This window comes from Amphibalanus amphitrite, unplaced genomic scaffold (assembly GCF_019059575.1).
Source record: "Amphibalanus amphitrite isolate SeventyFive unplaced genomic scaffold, NRLGWU_Aamphi_draft 000607F_arrow, whole genome shotgun sequence".
NCBI classification, from domain to species: Eukaryota; Metazoa; Arthropoda; class Thecostraca; order Balanomorpha; family Balanidae; genus Amphibalanus; species Amphibalanus amphitrite.
In genome coordinates, this window is record NW_024882101.1 from 268,295 (window position 1) to 296,242 (window position 27,948).

At 52.0% G+C, this 27,948-nt stretch overlaps 2 protein-coding genes across 3 annotated transcripts; both read right to left on the reverse strand.

Annotated features, from left to right (window-relative positions):
- Nucleotides 1–621: 621 nt before the first annotated feature.
- LOC122394725 (5-exo-hydroxycamphor dehydrogenase-like) lies at nucleotides 622–13,211 on the reverse strand. 2 transcript variants are annotated; one of them, XM_043391825.1, is made up of 9 exons: nucleotides 13,100–13,211; nucleotides 11,971–12,140; nucleotides 10,794–10,947; nucleotides 10,331–10,552; nucleotides 7,505–7,655; nucleotides 5,632–5,693; nucleotides 3,098–3,224; nucleotides 2,633–2,757; nucleotides 622–1,388 (listed from the first exon to the last, which is right to left on the reverse strand). In XM_043391825.1, exons 1-9 carry the CDS (start codon nucleotides 13,121–13,123, stop codon nucleotides 1,338–1,340), a joined length of 1,086 nt encoding a protein of 361 aa, XP_043247760.1. In that variant the 5' UTR covers nucleotides 13,124–13,211; the 3' UTR covers nucleotides 622–1,337. The 2 variants fall into 2 exon arrangements, with proteins under 2 accessions (XP_043247760.1, XP_043247761.1); XM_043391826.1 differs by lacking the exon at nucleotides 13,100–13,211 and adding an exon at nucleotides 11,583–11,763 and having other exon boundaries at nucleotides 11,971–12,059.
- Nucleotides 13,212–14,394: 1,183 nt separating this feature from the next.
- Nucleotides 14,395–27,936, reverse strand: LOC122394727 (ATP-dependent DNA helicase PIF1-like). Its single transcript, XM_043391828.1, has 10 exons — nucleotides 27,850–27,936; nucleotides 26,037–26,650; nucleotides 25,754–25,871; nucleotides 25,334–25,602; nucleotides 24,839–24,959; nucleotides 24,298–24,454; nucleotides 23,725–23,867; nucleotides 23,094–23,303; nucleotides 16,776–16,924; nucleotides 14,395–15,256 (listed from the first exon to the last, which is right to left on the reverse strand). The coding sequence occupies exons 2-10, from the start codon at nucleotides 26,634–26,636 to the stop codon at nucleotides 15,077–15,079; spliced, it is 1,947 nt and encodes a 648-aa protein (XP_043247763.1). The 5' UTR covers nucleotides 26,637–26,650; nucleotides 27,850–27,936; the 3' UTR covers nucleotides 14,395–15,076.
- Between the last annotated feature and the right edge of the window lie 12 nt (nucleotides 27,937–27,948).

Genomic DNA, 27,948 nt, shown 5'->3' on the forward strand with positions numbered 1-27,948 from the left:
GCAGCGTCTGGGGACGACGGACGACGGCCCGATCACGGAGCGCAGTCAGCCATCGCCCTGCTGCGATGAAGATTGATGTGCGCCCGGAGCGCCAGAAAATGCCACGCCTGAGCCGGCACGCTTACGGGCTCCTCCAGTCCCACCAGATCGGCCGTCGTCGCTCCGGGCACGTGATAGATGGTGAATAAATTTCAATCGAATGCAGGCATAAATCATCACGCTACATCAAACTGCAGCATAGAAATAGTTAATCAATTGAACGTCAAGCTAAATATGACTTGCGACTTTGTCTGCCACCATCAAACTCCCTATAGCATGCTGCTCACATACAGACGTCTGGCCCGGCGGCCGCAGCGGCGGCGCAGTTCTCTGAGCAGCGAGAGAAGCACTCGGCCCGGCGCGTATCATATATCTGGCCGAGTGAAATACTAGCTGCTGCGGGACCGCTGCCTGGGCAGCGCCGCCCGGGCCGGGCCGGGCCGGGTATGACGGGGGCCTCTGAGGTGTTGGGAGCTGCTCGCACCGCCGACCCGGAGTGTGGTGAATTCAGTCCCGCCCACGTGGGAACATTTGCAGCTACACAGCGGCAAATGACAGGTTGGTGAAATACGGAGACGCACATTCACCCAGCATTCGACGTGCGTTTTTATTACGGACCACAGACTAACGAAGCACAGGCCACATTTGGGATCAATACTGGGCATTGGCCACCCAATGAACTACGCACGGGTCATTTCCGATGGCGGCCGCCAAATACCGTTGGTAAATGGAGTCGATAATCCACTTACCACAGCACTCATCGAGGATCACGGTCTAGCCGACCGGACTAACCAGGCGGACCGACAACGGGCGGCGACACGCGAACCGGCCCACACGAGTTGCCGTCAGCACAAAGCCGACTGGAATCCACTTTAATGAGCAGAGGCACGGAATGAGATTGGATAGAGGGACACAAATATTCCATCCGTCTCAAAAATGGATATTGCGCTTCTTCTGATGAGCTTTTCAATATTTCATAAAGGCCCGCCGCTGTAATATCGCTTATATAATTCAGCACCTTTTTCTGTCATCCAATATCGGACGGCTCGGTTGCCGCGGTATGATCACAATCGAACGCAATCTAGAAACGACAGGCAATTGGTGTAACAAAATTAGGGCGAGGTTGACAAGACAAATGCCATGGCACGGCACGAAAAAGGTTCCGTGCAACACTTGTGACACTTGACAGCCAGCACGCACATGGACCCCGCGCCATTTGCTAGTTGTCCCCAGGTCACGAGTCAACGCCAATTGCCAGGACTATTGGCCGTAACGGGGCGCGTTGAACGTCACTGGCGTTATGGCTCAATCAGCACGCGATAGAAGTTATCAGACTGGTCCACGGCCTCCTGCGGAAACAAAACGGCCGTCAACGTCATGGAAACGTCAGCCGTCAACGTCACGTTAGCCGTCACAAGAGCCGTCACATAAAACCGCCGTCAATTCACCGTCACATGAAACCGCCGCGCCGCCACAACAATCATCAACGTCACAAATCGTCTGAAATAGGCTGTCACCGTCCAGGAGCTGTACAACAGTAAACCAACTAGATGAAACTATAATTTGCTATATCTAGCTAAAGAGAATACAAAGGTTCCCTCACTTCACAAATAGCAGCCACTTAATTTACAGAGCGCTTCGTTGATCTTTGCAGGCTGCAGCAAATGGTAATTACGCATTAGGGCTAAGCGAGTATTCCCTGTATTAATGTCGGAGTCTCGCATAAGCGGTCCGTTCAGGATTGACTCGCGCGAAATATGCAATTAACTGTTAATGCAATGGGAGTTAGATAATTATTGGAAAATCAATTAGGTAGAATAAATCTAGGACGTAGTTATGCCACACAACTTGAGGAAGATGAGACAGACAACAGTCACTCAAATAATTATCGAAATACTACGAATAACAAATAATTTATGTCTCCTCGGAAAAAGTCAGACAGCACGTCTCCCCCCCCCCCCCCACCGTCAGACAGCTGGTCTCGCGGGACCAAACTCTCCTTGGTCTCCTGAGAGTTGGTCTCGTTCGCCCCCTCAGACAGCGAGGCTCTTGGGGAGACAGTCTCTCCCTTCCCGTCGGGCACCGTCTCCGGAGGACCCGTCTCACCCTCCGCCCTGCGGCAATCCGTGTGATCGAGGGCCAATCTGACGGTCATCACACCTCCTCCCACTCTGATAGGGGCCGGTGTTAGAGCCAGAGATCACCTAACGCCAACCAGAGGTCACCAAAGGTCAGTCAAAGTCACCCTTTGTCAGCCAAGGTCATCCAAGGCAGTAAGTCACCCTTGGTCAGTCAGGGTCAGTCGATGTCCCCATGTCGCCAAGGCCGGCTGGCGATGACGGAGCGGCCCACTCAGCCGCGTGACAGGCGGCTCCCAGGCGACCCCCGAGGTCAGCGAGGGTCAGCCGAGCGGGACCGACCGTCAGAGGAGCCCGGGAGACGGACGGGTCACTGGCGGCCGACCTGACGGCGCCGACACCGCCCAAATGTCAGTCGGTCTCATGGCGCCCGTGCGCTAAGTAACTGATGACCGTCCGGAGACGGGTGACCGTGTTGGCACTCCGTACTACTGTGGGGACGGCCGAGCACCCACCTGAATCTGGTCCAGCCTGAACGGCGTGCTGAGCAGCTGGTGCAGAGGGTATCGGTCCTCGGCTAGCACGGACTCCAGGTAGGCGACGGCCCTGTCCAGGTCACCGGCCGTGTAGTTGTGTACGCCTGAGAAAAGTAATTATGTATGTGACATTGCATCATCACAACCCACACCAACACACTAGGCACTAGCTGTCAGTCAGTTAGTAAATGGGACGATTTGAATAATACCGAGCAAATGTTTCTTCGAATAATTTCCCACTTAGTAAGTTTTTTTTTGTAATGATGAAAACGATTGTGACTTTCATCGGATCGGTTTTGGCACCGGCACTCAGCTTCGACTGTTAAATAATCGTTCGCTATCACCAAACTGAGGTCGCCACCGCTGTGTTTTACGTTCGCTGTATGCTTATCTCCCGGGTCACGTCAATGGGTTTGTGAACTGAGACGCTGCCGGCCCGCTCACCTTTGATTGTAAGACACTTCCTGATGATGTTCTGTCCGGTGACATCCAGCTGGGAGTGGGGGTGCACCATGCCGACCAGCACGTAGCAGCCACCCGGTCGGAGACACCTCAGTCCGCCGGGGAACACCTGCAAACACCGCGGAGCATGACCCTCAAAACGGACGGTCCGTTGGCTAAAGACGCAGCGCACTCGAGGCAGCGCTGCAGCTCAGTGAGAAAATTACTGGCTCAACGTTGCACTGACGAGAATACATAGCTGCTGAGAATCAGGCTTCATGATGATGAAATTGTGAAGTGTTTGGCCATCCCAGGCTTGTGCAAATGTCGCTGAGAATTTAAATCCTCAGGGCTAGATGAATAACCATGGGAGAGGCCAGAGTATTCTCATAGTTATAACAAGTTGATACGGAATCCAGGCCCTGAGGCATTGGGCACATAATACTAACGTTATGACTAGCACGTGGGTTAATCATATCGATTTATCGATCATGATCGATTTATGTTCTGCCGTGTCCATTGTCCAGCTCGCCAAAGTGCTGGTACGACTAAAACATGCTGAGAGAAATGGCCAATGTCAGAAAAATAATGTTATCTGATAGTAAAAGCGGCTGTTAAAAAAGCAAGAAAAGTTTAACGTTGTCAGAGAAAAGCGAGTCCGATAAAGCTGTCTAAATTCTTCGCAGCGTCTATCCTTTCCGCTGCCCACGTATAAAGCCTGTCTGAGGCTTCCACTAGTTTCGCCGGTCCGGAGATTGAGGCTCCGACACAACCTTGCCGAGTTTCTAATTGAGCGCACTGTTTTTCTTGTCGAACTTGCAGGACGTCGTCGTCGGCGGCGCCCGGGCGCGATGAGGTGCTGCCGCGCGCCGCCCTCTGATCTCCGACTGAGCGGCGAGACGCACGGAGACCTGCTGCCGGGAAGTGCAGCCCTAATGGGCCGCTCTTGTGCTCTGACAAAAAGCCGCTCCTGGTTGAGCAGAGAGGAGCAGCAGTCGGCGAGTTTCCGCCATCTGCGGCCCATCAGCGCCCTATGTTCTGCAGCCGGCCGGCAGGCCAGTGAAAGGTAAACAGCCGTCCGCCTCACCGGTCTTATTGAAAGCTGGCTGTCGCGGCGCGCTCACGCGTCTTTGTTTGGCGTCGGCCGTAGTGCCGTCAGGTAGCCGGCAGCACGGGGGGCCACTTCAGAGCGCCGAAACTGGCGCCGCCGGAACGGAGTTAGCCGTCATTAGCGGACGTGACCGGCATGGAGAGCGGCCGGGCCGGCCGCCGACGGACGCGACTGCAGCCAGCGCGGGTCAGATTGGGCCCGGACGGGACCAGGTTGGACGAGTCGGGTCGGGTTGGGTCGGAATGAGAATTAGTGTGGACAGTATGAAAACGACGAACGGAATCGGACAAACTGACCTAGGTCAGTGAGATGAGAGGCCCTTTTTCCCTCTTCAGAGCTATGTATGTCTTAAACCGTACCTTTTTTTTCAGTAGACCAAAAATAAAGCAGTAGGAGGCTTTCAGCTTTTGTGTTAAAGCGAGTTTTATTGCCGATAAACTGGCATTTGTACAATATTTTATATCTTTACAGCATTCATTCTAAAAAAAGGCTCATTGGACAATCATCTGCCTTGAGGCTGATGTTGTTGACAATTCCATCGAACGCTATAACTTTCATAAACTCTTATGCTGCGTGTTCCAAGAATGTATAGAACGGAGCATGTCTTATCAGTGAGCATAACACCAAGTGGATTGCAACGAGGGTTATTAGTGAAGCAGTGCGCAATACGGGAGAGGTTTCCTTTTGTGGCACCCCGAGCATTCACAGCCAGAATCCATCTCGTTTGCTATGCATCCGAGCCACAGTGAAAGCCCCCGATTCAACAGTCCGGAATGTCTCAACAAATAGCGTTCTCGCTCTTTGGCGACGGGACGGGAAATCGGCAGCCGCGCGGTTATTTGTCGCTCATTTCACCGCCCAGCCGGCCGGACCGCGCCGAGCCATGCCGTAAGACATGTAGATCGCTCTCCGCCGGGCGCCCGTTCTCTCTGTGGGCCGCATCTGGGCCGTTTCATCAGAGAGTGGTCGGGAGGGCGCCCAGCTGCCGCGACGTCCCGTCGCCGCCGAGATTTTGCGCCATCGCGCCACCCCAATGGGAGGATATACCGCGTCGGATCCCGAGCGATGGCCAGCTCGATATCTGGGGCATGGACGCCGTCCCAGACCCAGAACTGGCAGGGGACTGATGCAGAAGACTTTGTGTTGATGGCGAGCATTTATTCACAGCTCAAAAAGCCGTCATATAAAGGCAGCATCAAAAATCGTCGAAAAAATAGCACGCCGAAAAAAACAGCGGATAAAGCGTTTGGGACAAGGTTTATTTGGACAACGTTCCTCTAGCTAGGAAGTAATTGTCGATACATTCCACTATAAACTAGGAAAGAAAGGGGTTCCATTTGCTTACAAACTGCAGCGTTTCTAATGACCTAATCAGCTCTAATCGCTAATCAATGAACACGCCTTCAGAGACGACAGGGCAACGTACCTTTGGACTGCCGCAAACTTCGACGACGCAGTCGAAAGAGTCCACAAACTGACGACCGGCCTCTGGAAATACAGCGGTCATTGTCACTGCTGACGCCACCATCGAACAAACTCGGCCAAAGCTACGAGACGCCGCGCCGAAAGCGGCACGGCGAACACATCAAATGCATCACTTAGACGGCATACAGCCGCCATATTTTTAGAGCAAACAGCCCGCAGGCCCGAATCTCGACAGTGAGCCGGGCCCAACTCTACAGAGTGCTGAACCCGTGCTCTACCCTTACGCGAGCTTTTAGCAGTGCATGGTCGGCATACAGGGTACCATACCATACCGGGTATAACGTCGCTGGACAACGGGTAAGATGTGAAGGACCCATAACGGTTAGGACTGGAGGAACCCTGAAGACGGGAACAGACTACGGGGAGGTCACCAAACCACAGGCGCACGTCCTTTCACAACTCCGCCGGCCCGGAACATCGGCCCAAGTGCATGGCACTGCCGAGTACCGAGTAACGTTCAAAGGTCAGTCAGTCGTCACATGGAGGCCCCTGTGACTGCGCCGGTCGCCGGCTCCGGTCAGCAGCTCGGCCGACACACTGACCAGGGCCGCTGACGGGGTCCGACCGATACAGCGCCATCCACTCGGCCGTCCGAGCGAGCGAGCCCAGAGCGGGCCTGCGCAAATGGATGGAGCTCAGCCGCCCAGTCAATGGCGCCGCGCCGAACGATTTCTATTGGTACGGCGGCCGAGCCCGAGCCCGATTCAAGGATTGCCGAGCGACTCAACGACAGTTCGGCACGTCAAACTGACGTCAGATATCCCATTTTAACACCGGCATTGAATCAGCAAAATACGCAACGGCCTGTGAGATTAACTTTGAGTGTGGAGTAAAAATATCCCTTCTGAGTCAGGTCTTATCTGGGAAAGACAGAGACAGGAGGCACGCAGAAAAATGATGCAATTATTTATTCATAGCGGCTGCTGATGAAGCCGACTGCTAAGCTGATCCAAAAGTGGAAGCAGGCCGGGGAAAGATGGCTTTAAACGTCAGGAGGGCCTTTCGAGAAAGCAGGCATGTACCGCAGAGTACATACATATTTATAGTCATAACTTAAAAAGCTATATTTCGTTGTAACATTGTTTCAAACTCACCGAAAGAGTTCAGTGTTGCTTGTTATTTATGGCCTGTGTTCATCAGGCTTGTTTGCGTAGTTTTTGTAAGTAGCGCTATTACTCATCGAGGAACTCTGGCGATATTCACTCGACTCAACACTAACGACACCGTTCTGAACTTGGAAGAGAGCGAAGAGAATATTATTTTCGCCCTATAGCATTGATGGGCATCATTTATCGAGGGATAAAAGCCGTTTATCAAATCTATATTGATAGCAGGCTACCTACGAGGTGTGATTTACAACATAAGAATGATGGCACCATTCTCAATCTTCTGAAATTCAATGAAGAAACAGATGCCGGCAACAGTTTCGCGACCTTTCTTCCGCTAGCACATTTGCGCTTCGACCAGCGTCTGGCAACACTGAGCTAATAAACAAGACAGCATGGTCAGTGAACCGAGATATTGCTGTAAAATGTCAAGCCAACGAAAAATGCCGAACTGAAATGGGATATCGGCCGTTATCGAACTTTATGCGCAGTTTTGTCAAGATACAAGGCTATGTGGCAAGACACTTTAACCAGTCTAACGCTGGGATTTTCAGGCAGTACCAAGTAAGGAATGTACAAATGAAACTACCGTAGCCACCTAAAAGTATCCCACAAATTATGCATCGTCATGATCGAGCGCCGAGGGAGCGAGCCTCGATTGGATCAATTGCAGAAATAGGGTCGCGTTGACGGGCGGGTACAGCTCACCTCCCTCCAGCTGTGACGGTTCCAGCGGGCTGGCGCCGAACCGGGCGGCCATGTGACGTCTGGCGGCCACCGTGTCCGTGCAGAACACCTCGCCGAACCGCAGCTCGTCCCGCAGGACGGAACAGGCAAACACGCCGAGCAGACCGGCGCCCTGGAAACGCCGGCGTGAGGGGTCAGCAGACAGAATTATCACTTGGGCCTCAGCACGTTACTTACGATATTGCAACCCAGTTCCCACACACTGCGTCGCAATCTCAGCACACGGCCTCAGCAAGATGCATTCAAAACCGCTGTACTCGTATGGTCTCATCTCAGCACCGCATTTTTTGGGTAAACGATTACTGATTAGGTATTCATTGGTGATCCGATAAATTCTGAGTGGGAAGTGAATGAACTAAAGGGTTAATGACAAATCACCATGATGCTACGTGCTAAGAGATCTCGCAGACTGCTATTTCAGCCCTTTAAATCCATTCGAGTCCGATCTACTCGTAGAGAGAGGCCAATCCACGGGTACTTCGCATTGTGAGGGAGGGCAGTCGGCAATCAGTAGCACATACCATCATAATATAACGGACTAAGTACAAATAAATTACTTTACATGGTGAGCGTAATTTTTGTCCCTAGCTCCATCCGTGGAACAGACGTTATGGAAGAAGTTAGATATGAAAATTGTTGAGCTTTGAGCGTGATGTACTCAAAACAAAATGAAAACAATACGCTATCTAAACGGGTCCCAGTTGACTGACGGGTACATACTCGGACTGGCGGGCTCTACCAGAAGCCGCAGGAGGGGACGAAGGAGCGAAAAGATCACGCCCCGTCTGCTTTCGAGATATCAACTGCGACCGGAGCAGCGACAAGCCAGATGCCGTTCAATGCATGAACAATTCCGATTTATTGTTTGTTTTTCAAGGAGGCGTTCAGAAGAAAAGTCATCAGCAAAGTGAACGGCCGAAGCTATTTCCTTGAATCCTCGACGGGACATTTGTGCGATCAGTTTGCAGATATTTGAATGACTTCGGGACGCAGACTCAGATACGCAGATGCGAAACGATCAGAACAGTCGACTGGTTATAGCAACTCAGGGAGAAAAAAGGCTCAAGCATGCATACATTGCATAGGAACACATGCTGCAGATGTTTTCACATTAACGCAACTTGGGCGTGTAAGCCGTCTGTCGACTGTCTTATTATGCATGCTATATAATACTCAGATAAATGGATAGAGACATGCTGTTATTGCTCTTCGATTCGATTCAGGACGGGCACATATTATCATCGCAGCAATATTTATATTCCAACCAGCCCATGGATATAGATTATAGAATATAGATATGGCGCGATCAAACGTTATTGGAGCATCAAACTTGGAAGCTCGAGAGTAGGTGCTTTCAAACGTTGGCTGTGAGTGACAGTTTACGTCGCTATTCGCCAGCCAACTGCCCTTCATCTCAGTCACGAGCGAAACGATCCGATGTGAACGATTCTGTTTGGTGCTGTATCGTCTCAACAATTTAAAGGGACCCTCCCACCTTAACATTAGATTTGAGTTGAGATAGCCAAAATGGGGTCCCTGGCTCACAATTACCGGTTTCGGCACTCACAACACCGAGAAATGCCTTAAATCGGAAATATTGAATATCAAAATTGCAGCATTTTGATTCAGAGGGGCTAATGCATAGGAATACCCCTCTGAATGTGTGACGTCAGCGCAGATATCTAACGATTTTTAAATGTTTGACTAAAACGTTTTGTAGCACGCGGTGGTATATGCTGCTTTGCGCGCAACAAATGCCGCACTTTCAAATAAAGTCGCTATAGGAACAGCGGAGATCCCAAAAAGTAAAGAAAAGTAAAAGTCTAATATCTTGAAAACCGGTGAATATTTTTCGATGAAATTTGGTAGATATTCATTTTTGCTCTTTCTGAACCGAGCGACATAACTTTCATGCCAATTCATTAACTTTTTTTGAAGGTGGGAGGGTCCCTTTAACGGATGCTGTGGGCCAGACCAAGTGCGGTGGTTATTATTATCAACCGCAGGTAGGAGAGGTGGGGAGGAATAAGGTTGTCACTGTCAATATTGCATTCAAATTGGCATATTTAATCGAGAAATGCACCAAATTGGCCGCCTTCCTTTCGGAATTTTGCGGTGCCGTGCTGAATGGTCCATGGGAGTCGGCGGCTTCGATAGGTAAACAATGGACAGATCAAGGAAGCATTGAGACACCACGGCACACGCACAAGCGATAATTCCTACCTCCAAATGGCATCAAAAGACAAGAAGAGCCGTATTTCCAGGAACTTATCAGATCGCGGAGCGCTCAGTTCCCATGGGCACCGACACGTGACCTTTATCGCGTATATTATTAGAACGGTGTGACTGCGCTGCTGCCAGCGATTATGATACACAGAACAGGTGGTGACTGAAAGCGGTTTATGAGGAGGGCCCTGATGCGGCCATGTGAGCCCACCGCGTGGGGACTGTCGGGTCACGGACCCATCCACACCTATCACGCTGGTCGTTATCGACTGCCCGATCGGGTCGCCCGGCAACACGGTGAGCCGCGGACCGGGACGTATTTACGGCACACCTCATCGGGCGCGGTTAGTATTCGGTGGGCACACACGGCGGGGGGCGGCATCAGCCGATAGGGAACAGAACAAACACAGCCTCCAGGCTGCTGAGAGCGGCCAGGCAGGCGGCTACGGAGGCCCACAGAACGCACATTTATAGGACATTTTCCTAATGGTCATATCGACCAGTCAGAACAGCGAGGGCACTCCAAAATCAGTGGATATCCCTTGGTCGTAGGCATCTCACCTGAACCAGTGCCCTAGTTCTTGCGGTCACCGGCAGATGGCTCTGCAGGGCGCGCGCCGCTGCCATGACCGTGGCCAGGGCGCAGTTGATGGGCGCGGCCAGGCCAGGGGAGGCGGCCAGATGCGGAGGCAGGGGAACGACGTGGGTGCCCGGTCGGATCAGCACGTGGCTCGAGTAACAGCCGTTCAGTCCGCTGCCGCTGCTAAGCGTAGTGTGACCGTACTGCGGCACGGTGGGGAGAGGTCAGCTCTGGTCGGTTAGTGGCTGTACCGAGGTCAGTCACTAACATGTATCTGAATAGAAGTAAGGGTCACCCGTTTCACATCAGCCTGATAACGACTGCAGCGGGATTGGTATGTGCTACTTTCGGTAACAATCAATTCAATCGCAAATCATATACAACTACAAGTTCCGTTTTTGTTTGAGTCACGAACTGACGTACTTATTTACATGCCGTCCTTACCTTCATTAGCTGTCGACATTTCTGTGTCAGGCCCACTGAGCAGCGATCGCACTCTCCACAGACGTTACACACGCAGAAGGTCACCAGCTGACCCGGGGTCAGGTCAGGTCGACGGCTGATTTCGACACGGCCCACGCCCTCGTGACCCAAGATCCTGGTGGCAGAGACACAAGACGAGGTGTTTGAGACGGGTATCGAGCTAAAAACACAGTCAAAACGTGGGTACTGGGGCGTTCAGTTCGGATGGGGAAAGGTAAAGCGGTTCCTCTCGCGCAAGAAAGTGCATGATGCTGGTCCAGAGACATCGCTATTACGCTGCCCATACGTCCACGTCATGGAATTTACTTCCTTTTCTGTCTAATTTAGCGTCACGTCAACAATTTACCGTCTTAAGTTGGTCTTGTCACGGTCAAAATCGCTTACCATCCATTACTTTACGGTCCTAACCGTCCGTATGATTGTCTGCACAGCGCACAGTGCACACTATGCCAAGGCCATGAGATCAGCAGCCTATCTCCAGAGCAGAAACAGCTAACAGTGACCCCTCTACTCTCTCCTGCTCTCTCTGCTCTCCGCTCTCGGGCGTCGGAAGTCTGCTCGACGGCACGGATCGAGCGGAGACCGGGGAGGGCCGGGGAAGGAAGGAGGAGTTTCCGGGCGGGGAGTCCCGCTCCGGGCCCGGGAGCCGCGGCGGCCCAGTCGTCCGACAGCTGCCGGCCGGTCGGCTCACAGCACCGGTCAGAGTCTGAGCCTCCGGCGCGGGTCGGGTCGGGTCGCTCCATCGCTCACCGTCCACCATTAGTGTCCTTCATGACCGCCGAGTGTGGCCCGCCGGCCAGCGACCATCGCCGATAATGGTCCGCGGGCGTCATGATGTAATAGGCCCGCATCACAGGCGAAAAATGACACACCGCGGGAGATGAATGGTGCGACCGGGCCGGCAAGTTCTAGAAAGGGCAGTTCCAAGTGCCTGAAAACGACAAAAAGGCTGATATATCGGCAGCGGCATAAAAACGTGTCTGGGAGCCAATATCGAGCGAAGGCTGGTCGCCATTCGCCAATACTGTCTCGTCGCCAAATGCTAAATCAGGGTACGGTTCCTTGTGGCCTTGTTAGACTCGGTGCAACCCCGTGTGGCCCTGTGACCCCTGTGTGACCTCGCTGTGACCTCACTCACGCCGGAGTCGGCTCGGTGCGCATTCCGCGGATGGTGTGGACGTCCGAGCCACACACGGTAGCCGCCACCAGTCGCAGCAGCACCTCTCCCTCAGCCAGCCGGTCGGGCAGCGGCAAACGCGTCAGGCGCAGGGGCCTCCCCGGGCCATCGAACACCGCCGCCAGCGCCATCTGTTGGCAGAGAGCGGCGGCACAGGGTCGGCAGGGAGCAGAGCTGGAGGGGGCAAACGAAGTATGAATGAAGTCCGACGCAAGAGGAACGCGGGTGTTACCGCGAGCAAAGGGCAATTAATCAGCTAGGTGGGGGTTGCAGTTCAAGGCACAGGGCAGGTGGAACGCCAACTTGTGAGCTATGATCGCCTGACCTCAGGAGTCGAGAAGTTTGAAGTTTCAGATTGGAGACTGGAGAGAAAGAAAACGAGAGGAATAAGGAAAAAGCCAGCGAATGTAAAAGCGAGAGAGAGAGAGAGAGAGAGAGAGAGAGAGAGAGAGAGAGAGAGAGAGAGAGAGAGAGAGAGAGAGAGAGAGAGAGAGAGAGAGAGAGAGAGAGAGAGACGAGTCACATCGTATCGAACTGAAAAGACCGGAAAAGCATCCGCTGAATGTCCAACATTTCCCATTATTTACATACAGACAGCAGACGGCCGGACCGGGGCGGAGTCGGGGGGGGGGGGGGGGAGACTGTCCGACAGGTCAATGACCCCCGGGGGAACGAAACGGTCAGCGAGCCTGTCCGTCTGAGAGACAGGAATGACACGGGTAGTGGCCGAGCGTCGCGGATGGAAGGAATCAAATGAGCGGCAAATGACCACGTCATCCCGGGAAATGACAGTGTGAACGAGGTGACAGGGAGCGAGTTAGACGGTGGCAGGCTAGGGAAGTTGTTATCACCGAGGTGATGCCTGGGAATTTAAGCCAATCGACCACAAATGGGGCACCGGAACGGTTCTAGCACCGGCGAAATACGGTTCAATTACACATGCATCGTCATTCTGACCGCCAAGTGCCATCAAGCGCTGACGTTGCGAGCCAATTAAGGTTGCTACGCTATCCCATATCATACCAACATCCATCCACTAACATTATTTAGAAACCAGGGGCCACAGGGTTATCTCTAGTAATGTTCTTACCCCCTTTTCGACGGTTGCTGCCATCTGAGCTGCTCGCTGACCGGGTCACTGTGAGTCTGTGAGCCGCCCACCGCCCTCTCAGGAGCCGGCCGTCCCGTATGGACACTGCTCCGTCACAGCGCCTGTACGAGAGAAAATAAACACGATGGACCGTACAGGATGAGGACGTTTATAGTATACACTATACTGTGCGAGCAGTGAATACCGAAATCGGCAGTCAGCCAGACCAGGTGAACATGACAGATATGCAGCGGCTTCTGTGACTTCACTGTAGTCAGTGAGTACGCTCTCATGCAGGTGGAATCTGGAGTACCTGTCTTTGATGGATCAAAGCACCAGTGTATCATGCTCCGTACATGAAACTTGTAACTCTTCCAGCCCGTCGATCACTCAGCAGCACCCTTCCCCGTCCATCCATGCGTCCAATTTGTGTATCATATAGCTATACTACAGCCGTTACTAGGGACGATGACGCCCATCGGACCGGCTAACCGGCGGTGACTGTTCCGTTGACGGACGCCGCCATCCGTCAGCGGTGACGGCAGACGGCCGGGATTGGCCTGTCAATGGTGACAGATGACCCGTCATCACTGGCAGGTGGCGCGTGTCAGGCCGTCAACAGCACCCGCCTGTAGCCGGGCCGAGCGACACGCCAATCGGCCGGCCACATGGCAGACGGTGAGTCAGCTCCGCCGTCACCGCCCAGAGGAGCTAGATGAGAAATTTGACTGATGGGGAGAGGGTTGACGTTCAGTTAATGGAAAATGGTGGTTTATGGTAGAAAACAGTTCGCTTGTCACATAACTAAGCAAAAATCCATCAGCAAAACTACAATGGTGCTTTATTGCACGACTGGTCTGTGGATCATCCTCTTCATATATATATCGCAGCCCAAAACATCAAAACATGCTGGATTTCGTCAACATCAGCTTTTATTAACGGACGATTGAGCAACGACTTTCCGGAATTGAATGAGCACTTTCGCCACCATTGGTGACATATGGGTGTAGAAAAGGCGTGCATACCGCCAAACGTCAACACCGTGTGGATGACGACCGGAATGACAATACTAGCACGCGTTTGACTATCTCAGAAACAGTAAGGTACGAAACTGGCATTCATAATAACAGACAGTCGGCACTCTGTACTATTCCACTGAGGCATGAGACTGCCGGTCGAATAGCCAGCACATGACATGTCCACCGCTGTCATTACGGCAGTCCGATTCCATCTCCGGTTCCCGACGTACCGGAAATAACGCATCGCAGCAGTGATTGGCATTATCGGAGCACAGGCGCGTTCCATGCACTATATTTGTGTCGAAAGGTCGTACCAAAAGTCAGAGAGATAAAAAGGTCATGACGCTTGAACACACTCATGCAAAATTGCACGCTACAGTGGTCCAGCGTCTTGGCGCTGAGTGCTACGTCCTGAGTGATGAACTTCGTTGTTACTGAGAATTCGTGCCAAGTGGTAGTTGAAACACGATGTAGCTATACGTTCACATGACGCTAAATGCACACTTCGATAGTCGCTCCCGCCCGCCGCTGTACGACACATTAAAGAAGAGTGACACAGCTGAGGTAACAACGAGCGACGGCATCACTTCAGCTCCTAGGAATGCAAACTTTGAGAGATCAGCCGAGATCTAAGTAAAAAACTATCTATCGCTACAGCGTGACAATCGTTTCAAAATCCTGAGCTTGCTCGCGTTTGGCAAGACTACGATACCGGAAATATCAAAGATCACAGTGAATGAGAGAAAACTAAGCACGCAAAAACTACGAGACGGTAGCGTCACGACGCCAGCGAAAATTATCCTAAAGCCGTACCGGGTCAGTCGGTACCGGTCAGCCGCCATAGCAGCCAGACCGCCTCAGACCCACGGCTTGGGTCATCGACTCCAGCAGGGATTTCCAGGTCTTCTGCTAAAGTCACCTGACCGGCCACCAGACTGACCTAGTCCCGAGGTCCGTGTCAAACACACTGGAGCCGGGCGTAGAACCTCAGCACGGCCGGGTGGGCGCGCACGCAGGCCGCTGTAAAGTCGAGCACGCGCAGCGAGCGTAGGTTTCTGGCGCGCGAGAGAGCCACGTAGGCCTGTCCAGGCTCGAAGGAGCGCGATAGAGCCATCTCCACGCAGTCGAGTGTCATACCCTGTCGGGAAGATAGGGTCATACGTCACACACATGGAACATTTCAAACATCCATCATCAGAATAACAAGTAAATATGTCGGACTATACGACTACTAAAACCGACAATTTTGACAAGGCTCGCTTCAGGCGAGAATAAAAGAGTTTTATTAAAAAGTAAAATAGACGTCTACTTCACACAATTATTCCAACTGTATCCACAATAAATCTACAGATGAGACAGTGGTCACGTTATCAAAGACCATAACTTATTCGGAGACAGTGCACTCTGCGAGTAAAATATGTTCCCTGGGTGGTCGTTCGGCGGCAGGCGAAAGACGTCTGTTTGCTGATGCTTCCGACATGTCCTCTCGGAACAGTGGGGGTCCCCGAACCAAGCACAACTCTCCCAGAGAGATTCCAGCCAGTTGCATCTAGTTATTTACGACATCTCTCCCTTCCCAATAGCAGGCAGAGATGGGGTAAATCTTCCAGCTCCTCAGGGAGGGGGAAAGGAAGGGAGGGTTGGCCAGCTGTTTCCCAAACTATTCCACTTCATCACTCATTCGGCTACGCCACCACCCACCGACCGCAACTGGCCCACTCCATCAACCTCCTCCCCCCAGACAACCTCCCTCTCCCCACCCACTACCACCAGGCCCCTCACAGCACCACGGGTGACCGACTCCTCCTCGTTTCCACCCCTCTTAAAATCAACGGCTTTCACCTCGAACGGCGCCGAGCGCCATAAATCGCCAGTTGGTCCGAGAGGAGCGTCTGGGGCGGCCTGCAAAGTTGCGCGGAGCGCCGAAGCCTGACTGGGCGCTGCCGTCCGTGACACGCACACAATACGGCGGTGGAAAACAGTCGGCCGCCGCGGCGCACCGCCCGCAAAAAGCACCGGCCGCTGACACAGGACCCGCCCCGGTCGCGTCGCATCGGGCCGCTCCGTTAGCGGATAAAACAAAGGGCAGGATGGCGGCGGTCGAACGCTGCGACAGAGCGGCGACCCGCCGGACAGTGCACAGACGCTGAGGCCTGGGAGCACATGCTTCTGGTTCATGCGACGTTCGAATAACGGCCCGATCGCTAACCAGCCTCATATTCTGCTCTTGCTGGCGTTTGCCAGCGCTGTTAAAGCGGCTACCAGTTCTGCATTGTCCAGACGTGTGGGTTTGAGGGAGGCATAAAACACTTCCCGGATACGATGCACAGGGATGGATGTGACCAGCCAACCCGTAACGACGGGTTGTCGCTAATATTATTGCAATGATAAGCGACGCGTATTAAGGCAACCTTTTGATAAGATAATTATGTCACAAAGTAAGCATCGCGGCAACAGTGGCCCCTAAATGTCATCAAAACCCATACGTTCAAAATAACCACTTCAGCTTGTCATGTAACGTAGGTCAGCTACTCGTACTCCACATAGGTACTTGAAAGTTCAGTGAACAGTCTAGCCCATCCACCCACAAACATAACTCATGAGAAGGTCATGAATACCCAGCCCAGCCCTGTCCGGCAGCGCTATCAGCTCCCCACCTGCGACTTGTGGACGGAGAAGGCCCAGGCGAGTCGGAGCGGCAGCTGCCGGCGACACAGGGTGCCCGCTCCGCCGGACGAGCGGGCCGTCCACCTCTCTGGGGTGAGCACGCGCCGCACACCGCACGCAAACTGCACCTCGGGTAGCTCTGTAAGACACAGAGAACGAGCGATGGTTAGCGTAGGGTGCAATAACCAAACGGAACATAAAACGCACAAAGGCTAGAGACACAGACACACACACACAGAGGTAAGAGAAAACACGCACACGTACTGTACATTGGTCAGACGAGAGAAACACGTAGACGTCACATACACTGGTCAGACTAAAAACAAACACGCACGCTCACGTGCACACACCGGTCAGCGGGTGACTCTCCAGTCGCCTGCAATGATGTCACGTGGAGAAAACAGGCCATCGAAGGGAGGCCGTGGGTTGTCACGGGAGTGCTGGTGGCCGCTGCGTAAACGCACGTGCCCAGAATCACAGCAACACGTGGGCGGGGTGTATTTCCCGCAGAGCCATTTGGCACCTCGCCGCAGGCCAAACTACCGACAGTCGAGCGCTGAATAAAAATTACTCTCTTGAAGGAACACGTCAGCGAGGGAAGGAGACCAAGCTAATTTTGATTCGAAAGCAAATCTAATCGATTATTTTAGCTTTGATCAGTAGTAGATGCGTAGCAATGACTATACTTTCGTTTTTATCACCGTTTCCATTCCTGCTTCGTTTTACAATGTATAAGGGTTAAGAACCGTCTCTATAAGGGTTAAGAACCGTCTGCTCCGATCGAGTGAGAACGCTCCCGGTGTGATGCAGCCAGAGACGTTCTGTACCAGCTACGAGGTGTGGCTAAAAAGAAACCGGACTGCTCGTGCTGGCCATAAACTAGGGGACCCGAAGACTAGCGAGACACTTGGCATTAATCTTTAGCATATTGTCGTAATGTGTGCCAAACGGCATCTCGATATCGCAATTATTCTCCTTTCCACAGCTCTTTGTTTTATCGATGTTCGGCGGCCTTGTCATCGCCAGGCTTCTACAATAAACTTCGAAAAAAAAGAGGGAACATCACGTTCCTTTCCAGACTGGAGAAAAGTCCAACAGAGACGCTGAATCTGTTCAAGGCTGTTTATGGGGAGCAAGTCATGTGTCACATGCAAGTGTTTGAATGGCCTATGAGGTTCAGCACTGGTCGTGAGGATGTCGGTGATGACCCCAAGGTCTGGACTCTGGAGGTCCATCAACGTCCGCGCGCATGTCGAAGTCGAGAGTGGAGATGACATTGATCGTCTTTTTCGATCATAGGGGATTCGTTCACCGCCAGTTCGTGCTGGAGGTGTACCACAGTCGACCAGTCACTTCTACAAGGAAGACCCGGGACGCCTCATTTCACGAGTCAGGCGCACCAAGTGGAGTTTCTGGGAAGCCAAGAACTGGGTGCTCCATCACGACAACGCTCCCGCGCATTCTGCCATTAGCGTTCAGCAGTTCGTTGCCGAAAAGCAGGTCGCGGTGCTCAAGCACCCTCCTATTTGCCAAACCTCCCTCCCTGTGACTTTTGGCTGTTCCCTGAAATGAAAAACATCGTCAAGGAAACCCATTTTGAATCAGTCGAGGACATCCAGACCGGAGTGACCAGCGTCAGCGTCATCAATAAAACAAAGAGCTGTGGAAAGGAGAATAATAGCGATATCGAGGTGCTGTATGGCACACATCACGACAATATGATAAAGATTAATGTCCAGTGTCTCGCTAGTATTCGGGCCCCCTACATTATGGTCAGCACGAGCAGTCCGGTTTCTTTTTAGCCACACCTCGTACACCGGTCGGTTGGTCATCCCAGCCCGGCCGGCCACAGCCGATACGGGGCTGGCTTGCGGGGCCATCAGGGCAATAGCCGGCGCCGCCCGACGAGCACACAAATAATGGCCACACGGCCAAACACGTCACACGCCAGCGCTGGCGTCACACCGGCTGACTGTCTGAGTATGGCTGCGCTGGTGGAATGTGACGTCAGCTAACGGGAAGGGCCGCACATAGCTTGGAAGTGGGATAGTCCGATCTGTGATTGGTGCGTTCTCTCCTAAGGGCGGCAGTAACACAAAGTCGTACCGACTGAACCCTCTGAGCCCGGGGAACAAGCAGCCCCCTTCGCGACCATTGCATGCTGTCTGAAGCTCGAATGGGCACCGCATGTAATTGGCCATTGCAAGCTGCTCAGACAGTGAGCAGCGGCTATTTAGAAATTGCTTCAATAAGCTCAATTAAAGACCAGAGGCCATAGTAAAGTCTCCGCGAAATGTTGTGGCGGGGTTTACAGTAGACGGCTTTCACAGGCACTGCGGTCGGGTAAAATTACTGTTAAGAGCTCAGGGCTGATTTGATTAAATACCTTCAAGAGCATTATCACGGTAAGCTAGAAAAGTCCCTCATCGTCCCCTAGTGAACCAAAAGGTATATTTGACACATGAAAAGACATAAAGACATTAAAATCAACGTACCAGGTAACCTCAAAGATGCAAAATCGAAGCTGGTGGAGGGATAGAGGTGCCCGCCTCAGGACACTGTAGCACAACAGCCCACATGGGGCTCGCTGCGGGCGCCGCCATTGGCGACATTTGTTGGCTAGATCTTTCTCATGGTCAGAAAGCGGGGCTCACCAGATCCTAGAGTGATCCAAGATGCTAGGGTAAATATAATCAAACAAAGTCCACCATATTGCTCTTGGTTTGGTAACTTTTACTTCTCGATCATCCTAAACATGCTATAAATAACAACTGACTCGAGACATGCCGATTCGCCATATATTTCGTCTTCTGCCGATGCATACAAATGGATCCATATAACCTATAATCAATACATATGAATTGCCGATATCCATTTTCTATCGAAATCTATGCAGGTGAATCAATACTACCGGATGAATGAGTACACAGATAGCATCCATGCACCCCTGAGACTTTGTCCCGCGTTGCCCCATGGACAGAGCAGTGCCTTATGAACTCGTCTCGCCCCCAGTCGTTCAGTCAGTGAGTCTATCCCACTGACTCCCGGGGGATCGGCACGGACCGCGGTCACGCCTTGACGGCCAATCACAGCTTATGGCAGCCGGCGGCGCCGAAATGTCCACTGTAAACCGGACATTATCTGCAGAAATCACTCCGCGGCCGCCGCCGGACCGTCTCAGAGGGCCAGATAAACCCGCCAACGAGCCTAGTTATCCGCACCAGATGCGCGCCGCAGGGAGCACCGACATCATTTGACTGCCGCCGGAACAAAGAGAGACGTAACCAGAGCACATCAGGCGCTCGGCGGCGGGTCGGCAGGCGTCGGGCGGTATGGTCACCACTGCACCAAGGCCCCACTGCACCGGCGCGGCGGACGGCATAGGGCAACTTCGGAACGGCACGGAGCGGCGAGGGCCGCACGCCAACAATGGCCACCACGTCCGCTGGAGCGGGCGGAATCAAAACAAGTCGTATATCCGGGCGGCGACGGGTGGCCGAGGGGCCGCCGCGCGCTGCGAGACTGGCGGTCCACAGGGGGAGTCGGCTCGGCTGTGTGCTGCCCGCCGTCATCACGCCACGAAAACGCCGGCAGTAATCAGCCGCGAGACAAACCTAGACGACCAGTGAATTCTGACGGACTAAATCAGGGCCTATTCATCGACTCCGGTAACGGGACGCAAACAGAATTGAGATAAATAATTGCAATCTGTGGTGCTAGCTGCGAACAATTCGTCGTTTTATGAATATTGCAATCTCACAGCAAAGCGTAACCATAAAAACTGAAACCATCATGGAAAAAACAAACGCTCCCTAAACGCAGGTCAAATATGCCTCTCCTTTGGGCACCGGTATGACACCAAAACAAACACTCGGCCATTCCATTCACAGCACCATAGGAAACTACCATGCCGATGATATCATATCTACCAACGGGTCTAAATAAACGATGCCTTTTAAATCAAATTACTTATAAAAATGAATGGTTGAGTGATCCAACCTTTTCCGAGAAACTTCCTTCATAACCATTCGGCTTTGGAAGTTGAGCACATTACTAGCCCCCTATGAATTCCGCAAGCATCGTCAAGGAAAATAAAATCTGCATCACAATGGCGAGTGCGGCTCCCAGCAAATGTCAAGGGGCCTCATCAGCTTTCCATCAATGTTGGTGCGACACCAGATATCGCCGAACTAAATCAACTGATTTTCTTCGCAGAACACGAAAACGCCTACTGGTTAACATAACGATGATAACGGCTTCCAAGGCTGTGAGCCAAACCGCCGAGATAAACATATCAGACGAATTCCAGGAAAATAATTGAACATATTTCCACAGTTGGAGGTAGTTCAAGCAGATGCCATACAGAATACCAGATCGTTGTCCACAGTTGGAAATAGAGGCCAGAACTGCGTACAGCCCTCTGCAAACTGCGTGGTAGGTATTCTTTTTTCGACAAAACCGGGAATAACGCGAATACTATGCTATTGGCCACTCGGAAAACGTAACAGCAAGACGTGCGAGACTCCGCACCTTAGATTGGGCTTATTTTGGTATACATTTTCCAGCTAGTTTGGCAACAATACAAGAAAGTTTATATCTGCCCCCAAAACAAACTTTTGCATTTTGTTGCTACACTAGTTGTATAATTCGTTCAGTGATAAAACCAATCAAAGGAGTGGAGCATGGCGCATCTTTATGCAATGAGATCCGACCGACCGATAACTTAGTCTTTGAGTTATTCTCGGTTTTGTCGAAAAAAGAATACCTACCACGCAGTCTGCAGAGGGCTGTACATCACAAAGACAGTACTATGAAATGACATAAATGGGAGTACGCTGTCCTCAACTTTTCAGTGCCATTACACGATGAGTAAAAACAGCTTGGGTACGTGGTAGATCTAATTCTCGGTGAATGCTGAGGTTAAGATGTGTGATTACTTTAACATCATCTTTAAGCATATGTCGTCACACTTTCAAACAGTTTTTCGTGGTCTCGCATTTTAGGTTTTGGTTCGCCGTTGGTAAGGCAGCAGCCGATTCGTAAGGAAACCTCACTCGAGCTACGACAGATACTGCAATCGAAGTGAAATAATAGCACCATTCTGGGCGATAGAGTGCTGACAGACTATAAGACGAGACAATCTAGCCAGACAAACATGACCTTTTCAGTCCGAGAGTGAGCACCATGTAAAGTCGATAAGATACCGCAAGACTGATGTGAACAACATGTCTGCATCGTAAACACAAATCAATTCCGTTTCGGAGATAGATCAATGAGCGACAATGCAGCAATGCCCGTATACGATCCAGCACAGGCTCTTGCACACATTTATTTACTAACGTGACTGCGAGTACGCTAACCGAACGTCTTTATGAGTTCAATATCGGGTGGAAAGACACTATGTTCAGTACATAAACGTAATCTGAAGCAAGCGCATCTATTTCCGAAACCTGCACGGGCTACTGAATTCAAGTTCGTCATTGATTGTTAGCTGAATGGCATATGGTGATAGCTGATAGGTTCCGTGAAGCGAGTAATACGCAGCTATTCTCAGAAGCGCGACTGCAAACATTAGAAACTTACCGGACAGCCTTTGATCCTATACCTAAGAATGCGAAACGGTCAAAAAGCCGGCGCCTCATATTTGACGCGCTGCAGTCCAGTGTCGGTTACCCAGGACGAAAACAAGGTGGACTTGTATCAAACAACTTCCAGCCACCTCCGCGCGCCACGAAACTTTTAATAGGGCGGCTCACTTCGATTGGCATTGTTTCAAAGGACGCGGGATTGGGAACAGCGACAAAACAGCTAACCAGTCGGCTGATACTTGGTTTTCACAGAAACCGAAGAACACAATAAACTAGACATTGTGAGGGAAGGAGTACCACCATGCAAGGTTCAGTTCAGTGAGCAACTTCGCTTTAATCAGATTCCAGTCCTGAGCCAATCGTGGAGAAAATGCCACTCTTTGACGTTAATTGAAGTCATAGAACGCTCAGCGAATAGTTTTTGATGCTCATGGTGAACTACTTTGAAGGAGCGCTGGTCGAACGATCTTAGCTGATAGTTTAGACATTGTTTATATACACACTGTTTTAATTTTTGTTTATAAATATATCGGGCCCTGACGACCCTATCCCGAATTATGATAGCCCTTCAACAGCCACTGATGGGCCCACGTGAAGGGTTACAAGTTGAAGGGCTTATCAGTGGTCGCACTAGCCCCGGACCGTTGCTCCCTCTATATCACGCCCACAGCCCGCGTCCCAGCGCCACCCCCCCCCCTGCCGCCAGGTCAGCCCACTCACCGGTCTGTCCCCCGAACGGCGTGCCGGCGCTGAAGCCGACCACCACCCCGCGCGCGCCGTTCACCAGGCCAGCGCGCACGTCCAGGTTTTTGGCGAGCATCACCTGCGCGCCGGGTCGGAGCCGCAGCCGGCCGGCCACCGGAGTCAGCGTGTCCAGCACGGTGGCGGACGCACCGACAGAGTCCTCCGCCAGGTACTGACGCTCCAGACCTGGTTATGGAGGGAGAACGGGAGAGGGGTGAATTCTCCTGTACTGGCTACCAAGGGAAGGGGAGGAGATGGATGAGTTTTATATGCCCCGCGATTGAATATGAGAAATGTCAGTGGGTACATACGTTGAGAGATGTTATAGCTAACCTCGTGAAAATGAGACTCAGTAGCTGCGGGCTGGTCAAATGAAAACTATGTAAAGGCCAGAAATGAGATATCGTAGTCTGGGCGGTAGGCAGCGGCAGTAAACGCTAGCTAGAGCCGCTCATTTGAGGCAAAGGGTCCGCGGGTAGATTCGAGTCTCTCGATATGGTAATAAGATGATGAGTTTGTAATCGGGTCTCCGGACGAAAGCTCGGTTATACTACTAAAACTTCCCGGTTACGACCGTTGAGTGGCGATCCGGCAGCGCGCCACCGACCTGTGAGGGCGGCCAGCTTGTGTTGGTTGATTTGGTCCACGTCAGCCCGGTGAGTGCAGAGCCGGGTGGCGGCGATACCGGCCGGCAGCTCCATCGAGTTGGTGGCCGTGGCGGCCAGGCGGCGGGCGTCCTCCTCAGTGCACCTAGCGGGGTACGAACAGACGTCAGTGGATATCTAAGGGAGACGATGAAACAGTGAACATACACAGATTTTCTGACGAATAGTTACAGTCGGGCTAAGACTGGACATCACAGAATGTCGGTCTTCTCACTATAGGTTGCGTCATCGACAGAGATCGTTTCATCGACATCCATAAGCGGCAGAGGTCAACATTGATTAGGTAGCAGACCGATATCCTCAGCTTCTATACGGGATGCACTACAAGACGTAACCGAATAACGCGCCCGAAACGCATATTACTTTAACCAGCGAGTACCGGGAACCAGACATGCAGGTAGATTCCCACCCCTCAGTCATGACCCATGGGTCCACGTCCTACTCAGGGGTACGGATAAGTCCTCAGTACCATTATGAATTGATGGACTTCTACGACAGAGGACAAAGGCACTCACCTGCCGACACGGACGTTCTGCAGGATGCGGATGAACTCGGGGTCGTCCTGCCGGTGTATCTGCCGCAGCTCCATCGTCACATCTATACAGCGGGTCCAGGCATCCGACTCGAAACAGAACCGGCCACCGCCGCCGCCTGACGAGGAGCCGCTCGAGCCTGCGGGATGAGGAAGACATTCATTGCCGATGTGGGGGTAGATGGAGAGATAATCTCCAATCCGCCAGCTCATGTCAAGTTTATATGACAAATTTAGTCAACTTCCAGATTAGTAGCTAAATATGTAAGCGAGCGGTAGGCAGACACAACACAACAAGTTACAAAGTAAGCAAGATACAAAAAAGAACAGTAGTCCGGCCCTATGTTCCTTGATCCTTCTTTGACAAATAAAACTGGATGTCCTCAGCCGTGCCTCAGCGGTCACTCCTCGCGATCAGCGCCACTAGTCGGACGATCCCCGCCTCCCACTGAGCGGCAGGCGGCGCCACATACCGGGTTTGTCCGTCCCACGCCGTTCGCCCTGTGATAGACAGCGCCACGTACCGGGTTTGTCGCTCCTGGCGACGACCGGCGGCAGCTGGAGGAAGTCGCCGCACAACACCAGGTGGATGCCGCCGAACGGAGCCGTGCTGCCGCGCACCATCCGCGCCACGTACTCCAGTTTCTGCCGACGGAGCAGGGTGGGAACACGAAGTCAGACGGCGTACATAATCAGACGACGGAAAGCTCAAAGACGGAATACGGTGCGAACGCACTCCGTGATATGGTGAGACGGTATGGTTTAAGAAAGTTGAGATTGAGACGGCACGCCGGAAAAAGCCCGACAGTATGAACAGGCAGCAAATCGTCAAGCAGTGCTTCGGTAAAATTACGTAATATTACCTAACAGTGGTACTAGTCTGCTAACTGTGGCACTAGTCAGTTAACTAGCTTAGGTAATATTAGCACACTGTGCAGTCAGGTGAATTCTATGCTAAAGAGAAATAGCTCAAGGAAACATCTAGCTCGACTGTCATGCTGTCGGTACGCGTTTCCCACCTGGAAGAAGTCGGCGTCGACCATGGAGATCTCGTCGATGACGAGGTGTTTGCAGCGCTTCCAGTGCTGCAGCACGCCCGGCCTGGAGGCCAGCTCGACACACTGCTCCAGGGAGGCGGTGCCGCGGCCCAGACCGGCGAACGAGTGCAGCGTGACGCCCTGCACCTGACAGGCGGCGGCGCCCGTGCTGGCCGTCACCCAGGTGCTCTCCGGCGGCAGGGCAGAGATGATCCGCTGCAACAGGAACGACTTGCCCGTGCCGGCGCCGCCTGGGGACGCAGCATGAGTTAGACGGATGCAAATCACCCTACATCCAGTGAAAGGTGGCAGTGACAATATTCGAAATGATTAAGTGTTCAAGAGAATTCATTTATGCTCCGTAGTCTGTGTCAATGAGTTAAGACTCGACTCGTTACTAACCCGTGAAGAACACGTTTCTGTTGCTGGTGGCCACCTCGAGCACGGCGCGCTGCTCCTTGGTGATGGGCAGTGGGTTCAGGAATTGACTCATGGTCAGAACCTTCGCCGGCCTCTTCGCCTGAGGACAGACACACATAAGTAACCGATACCTATCTAACATGTAAATTGTAACTTACATATAAATCAATTCTCCGACATCTAATAATGTTGCCAGAAGGCAGAAATGTTGATCCTTTACAGCCCACCCCCATAAATCCCTCACGTTCACCTTCCTCACCCGTACCTGGTTCTCGGCGCCGGAGGCGGCGGCCGGCCGTTTCCCGGCCCGCGGCGCCGCCGGTACGTTGGTGTCCCGTGCCGTGAGTGGCGCCGGCCCCGCCTGCTGTGGCTGCTGGCCGCCCGCCTGCTGTCCCTGCAGCTTTCCCAGCTGGTCGGCGGTGAGCGGACTGACCTCGTCCAGCCTGCGGTCGGCCGGCGCCCGCAGCAGACGGTCCCGGACGCAGGCCGGCCGGCCCGCCGCTGTCTGCAGCGCCAGTTTGGCCGACAGCACGCGGAGGAAGGTGAGCAGCTGCGCGGGCGGCGCGTTCGAGACGAGCAGCCGCAGCTGCTGGCCGCGCACCACCAGCGTGGCCTTGCCCTCGCGCAGGAAGCGCCGGTGCAGCGTCACCTCTTTGAGCACCACCTTGATCTGGTGCTGGCGCGCCGTCTGCAGCAGCAGCACCAGCTCGCGCTGCTCGCTGCGGCACAGCGACAGCGAGGCGGTCGGGTGGCGCGCCGAGCGCAGCACGCTCCCCTTGCCGTCCAGCTGGTCGATCGTCACAGAGGCCGAGATCACCGGGCACGAGAGCGAGCTCTTCGGAGACTCGCCCGTCGCCACCGACATGGCGACCCGCAACACTGTGGGGGTGGGGTTCCTGTGAGGATGTGTCGCACAGACTTCAGCTTGCTATGGAATGACTGAACTTAAAATCTTTCCAGTTTCCTTCAACCATTTCCTGAAATCTCTCCAATGCCACCTGCCTAGACAGGAAAAGTCATAACTATTTAACTTCTAGTGAAATAACCTTTCTTTTTTCCCTTTTTTACTACCACACCATCCATCATCTAACTGCTAATTTGAAGGGTGATCAAAAAGATTGACTAAATACATACTGTATCACTGATGTGAATTGACTGTGATGCATGTGTATTATATACATTGAGGGATGGTACCAACTACTAATGGTTGGTGAAAGTTATCACTTAGGTAATTGTTTTGTGCAATAATTATAGTTAGATAAAGTTTCATCATGGAAAAATCTGCATTTGTTTATCTTTTAGATTAGATACTGAATTCAATCACAGGTAGGACAGCTAAGTCTGAAGGCTGTTGATGTTGTTGAGAAGGTTAGGTTTGGGCAGGTAAAAACAAGGTTTGGGCAGGTCAAAGTGAAAAAAATGTGATGTAACCTAGCATTTGTGATGGGGCTAATTAGCTTTCACATGCTACTTCATGCTAAAACACATCAATTGGAATGGTTTTCAATTATTACAGCACAATATAACCACACAAACCTAAAAAAAAACCTACAAAATATGCCACAGATTTACTCATTCCCGCTCATCGGTCATCCCTCTTCTTTTTCCGCAAATGCAATTCTAATGATTGATTGAGGGACGGTATTAATGAATTATGATAATTTTTGAAATAAAAACTATCTCAATTCAAAATAGTTAAGTAGTAAAAGTTGGGGTTTTCATAAGCTCGTAAGAACTCATTACTCATAGAATGTAAAATTGAAATTGAAATTCATTGCTGACTGTGACCAAACCAAAATTAAGCAAGTCCTTTATTGAAATATGAGCGGAAAAGGGTAAACGTTTGGATGGCAGCTTAAAACCTTGTTTTTAGAAATGCGACAACCTAAAACATTTAGGCAAATTGCATCTCAACCTAGAGCACACAAAACTACAACTGTTTACATAAATGGCGCGGATAGGCAATCCCGGTATCTTTTGACCACGATTTCTGCAAAATAAGAACGGAGGGAAAGGAAATTTACTAACTTAAACGCATTTTCGACATTCAGAGTAACCAGTTAACCACAAATACGAACCTCAGAGAAAGATATAAAAGAAAGAAACCAGCTATCAAAACACGGAACACCGCAGCAGACATTCGCGACTTTTAAATGTAAACTACTGCCATATCGCCT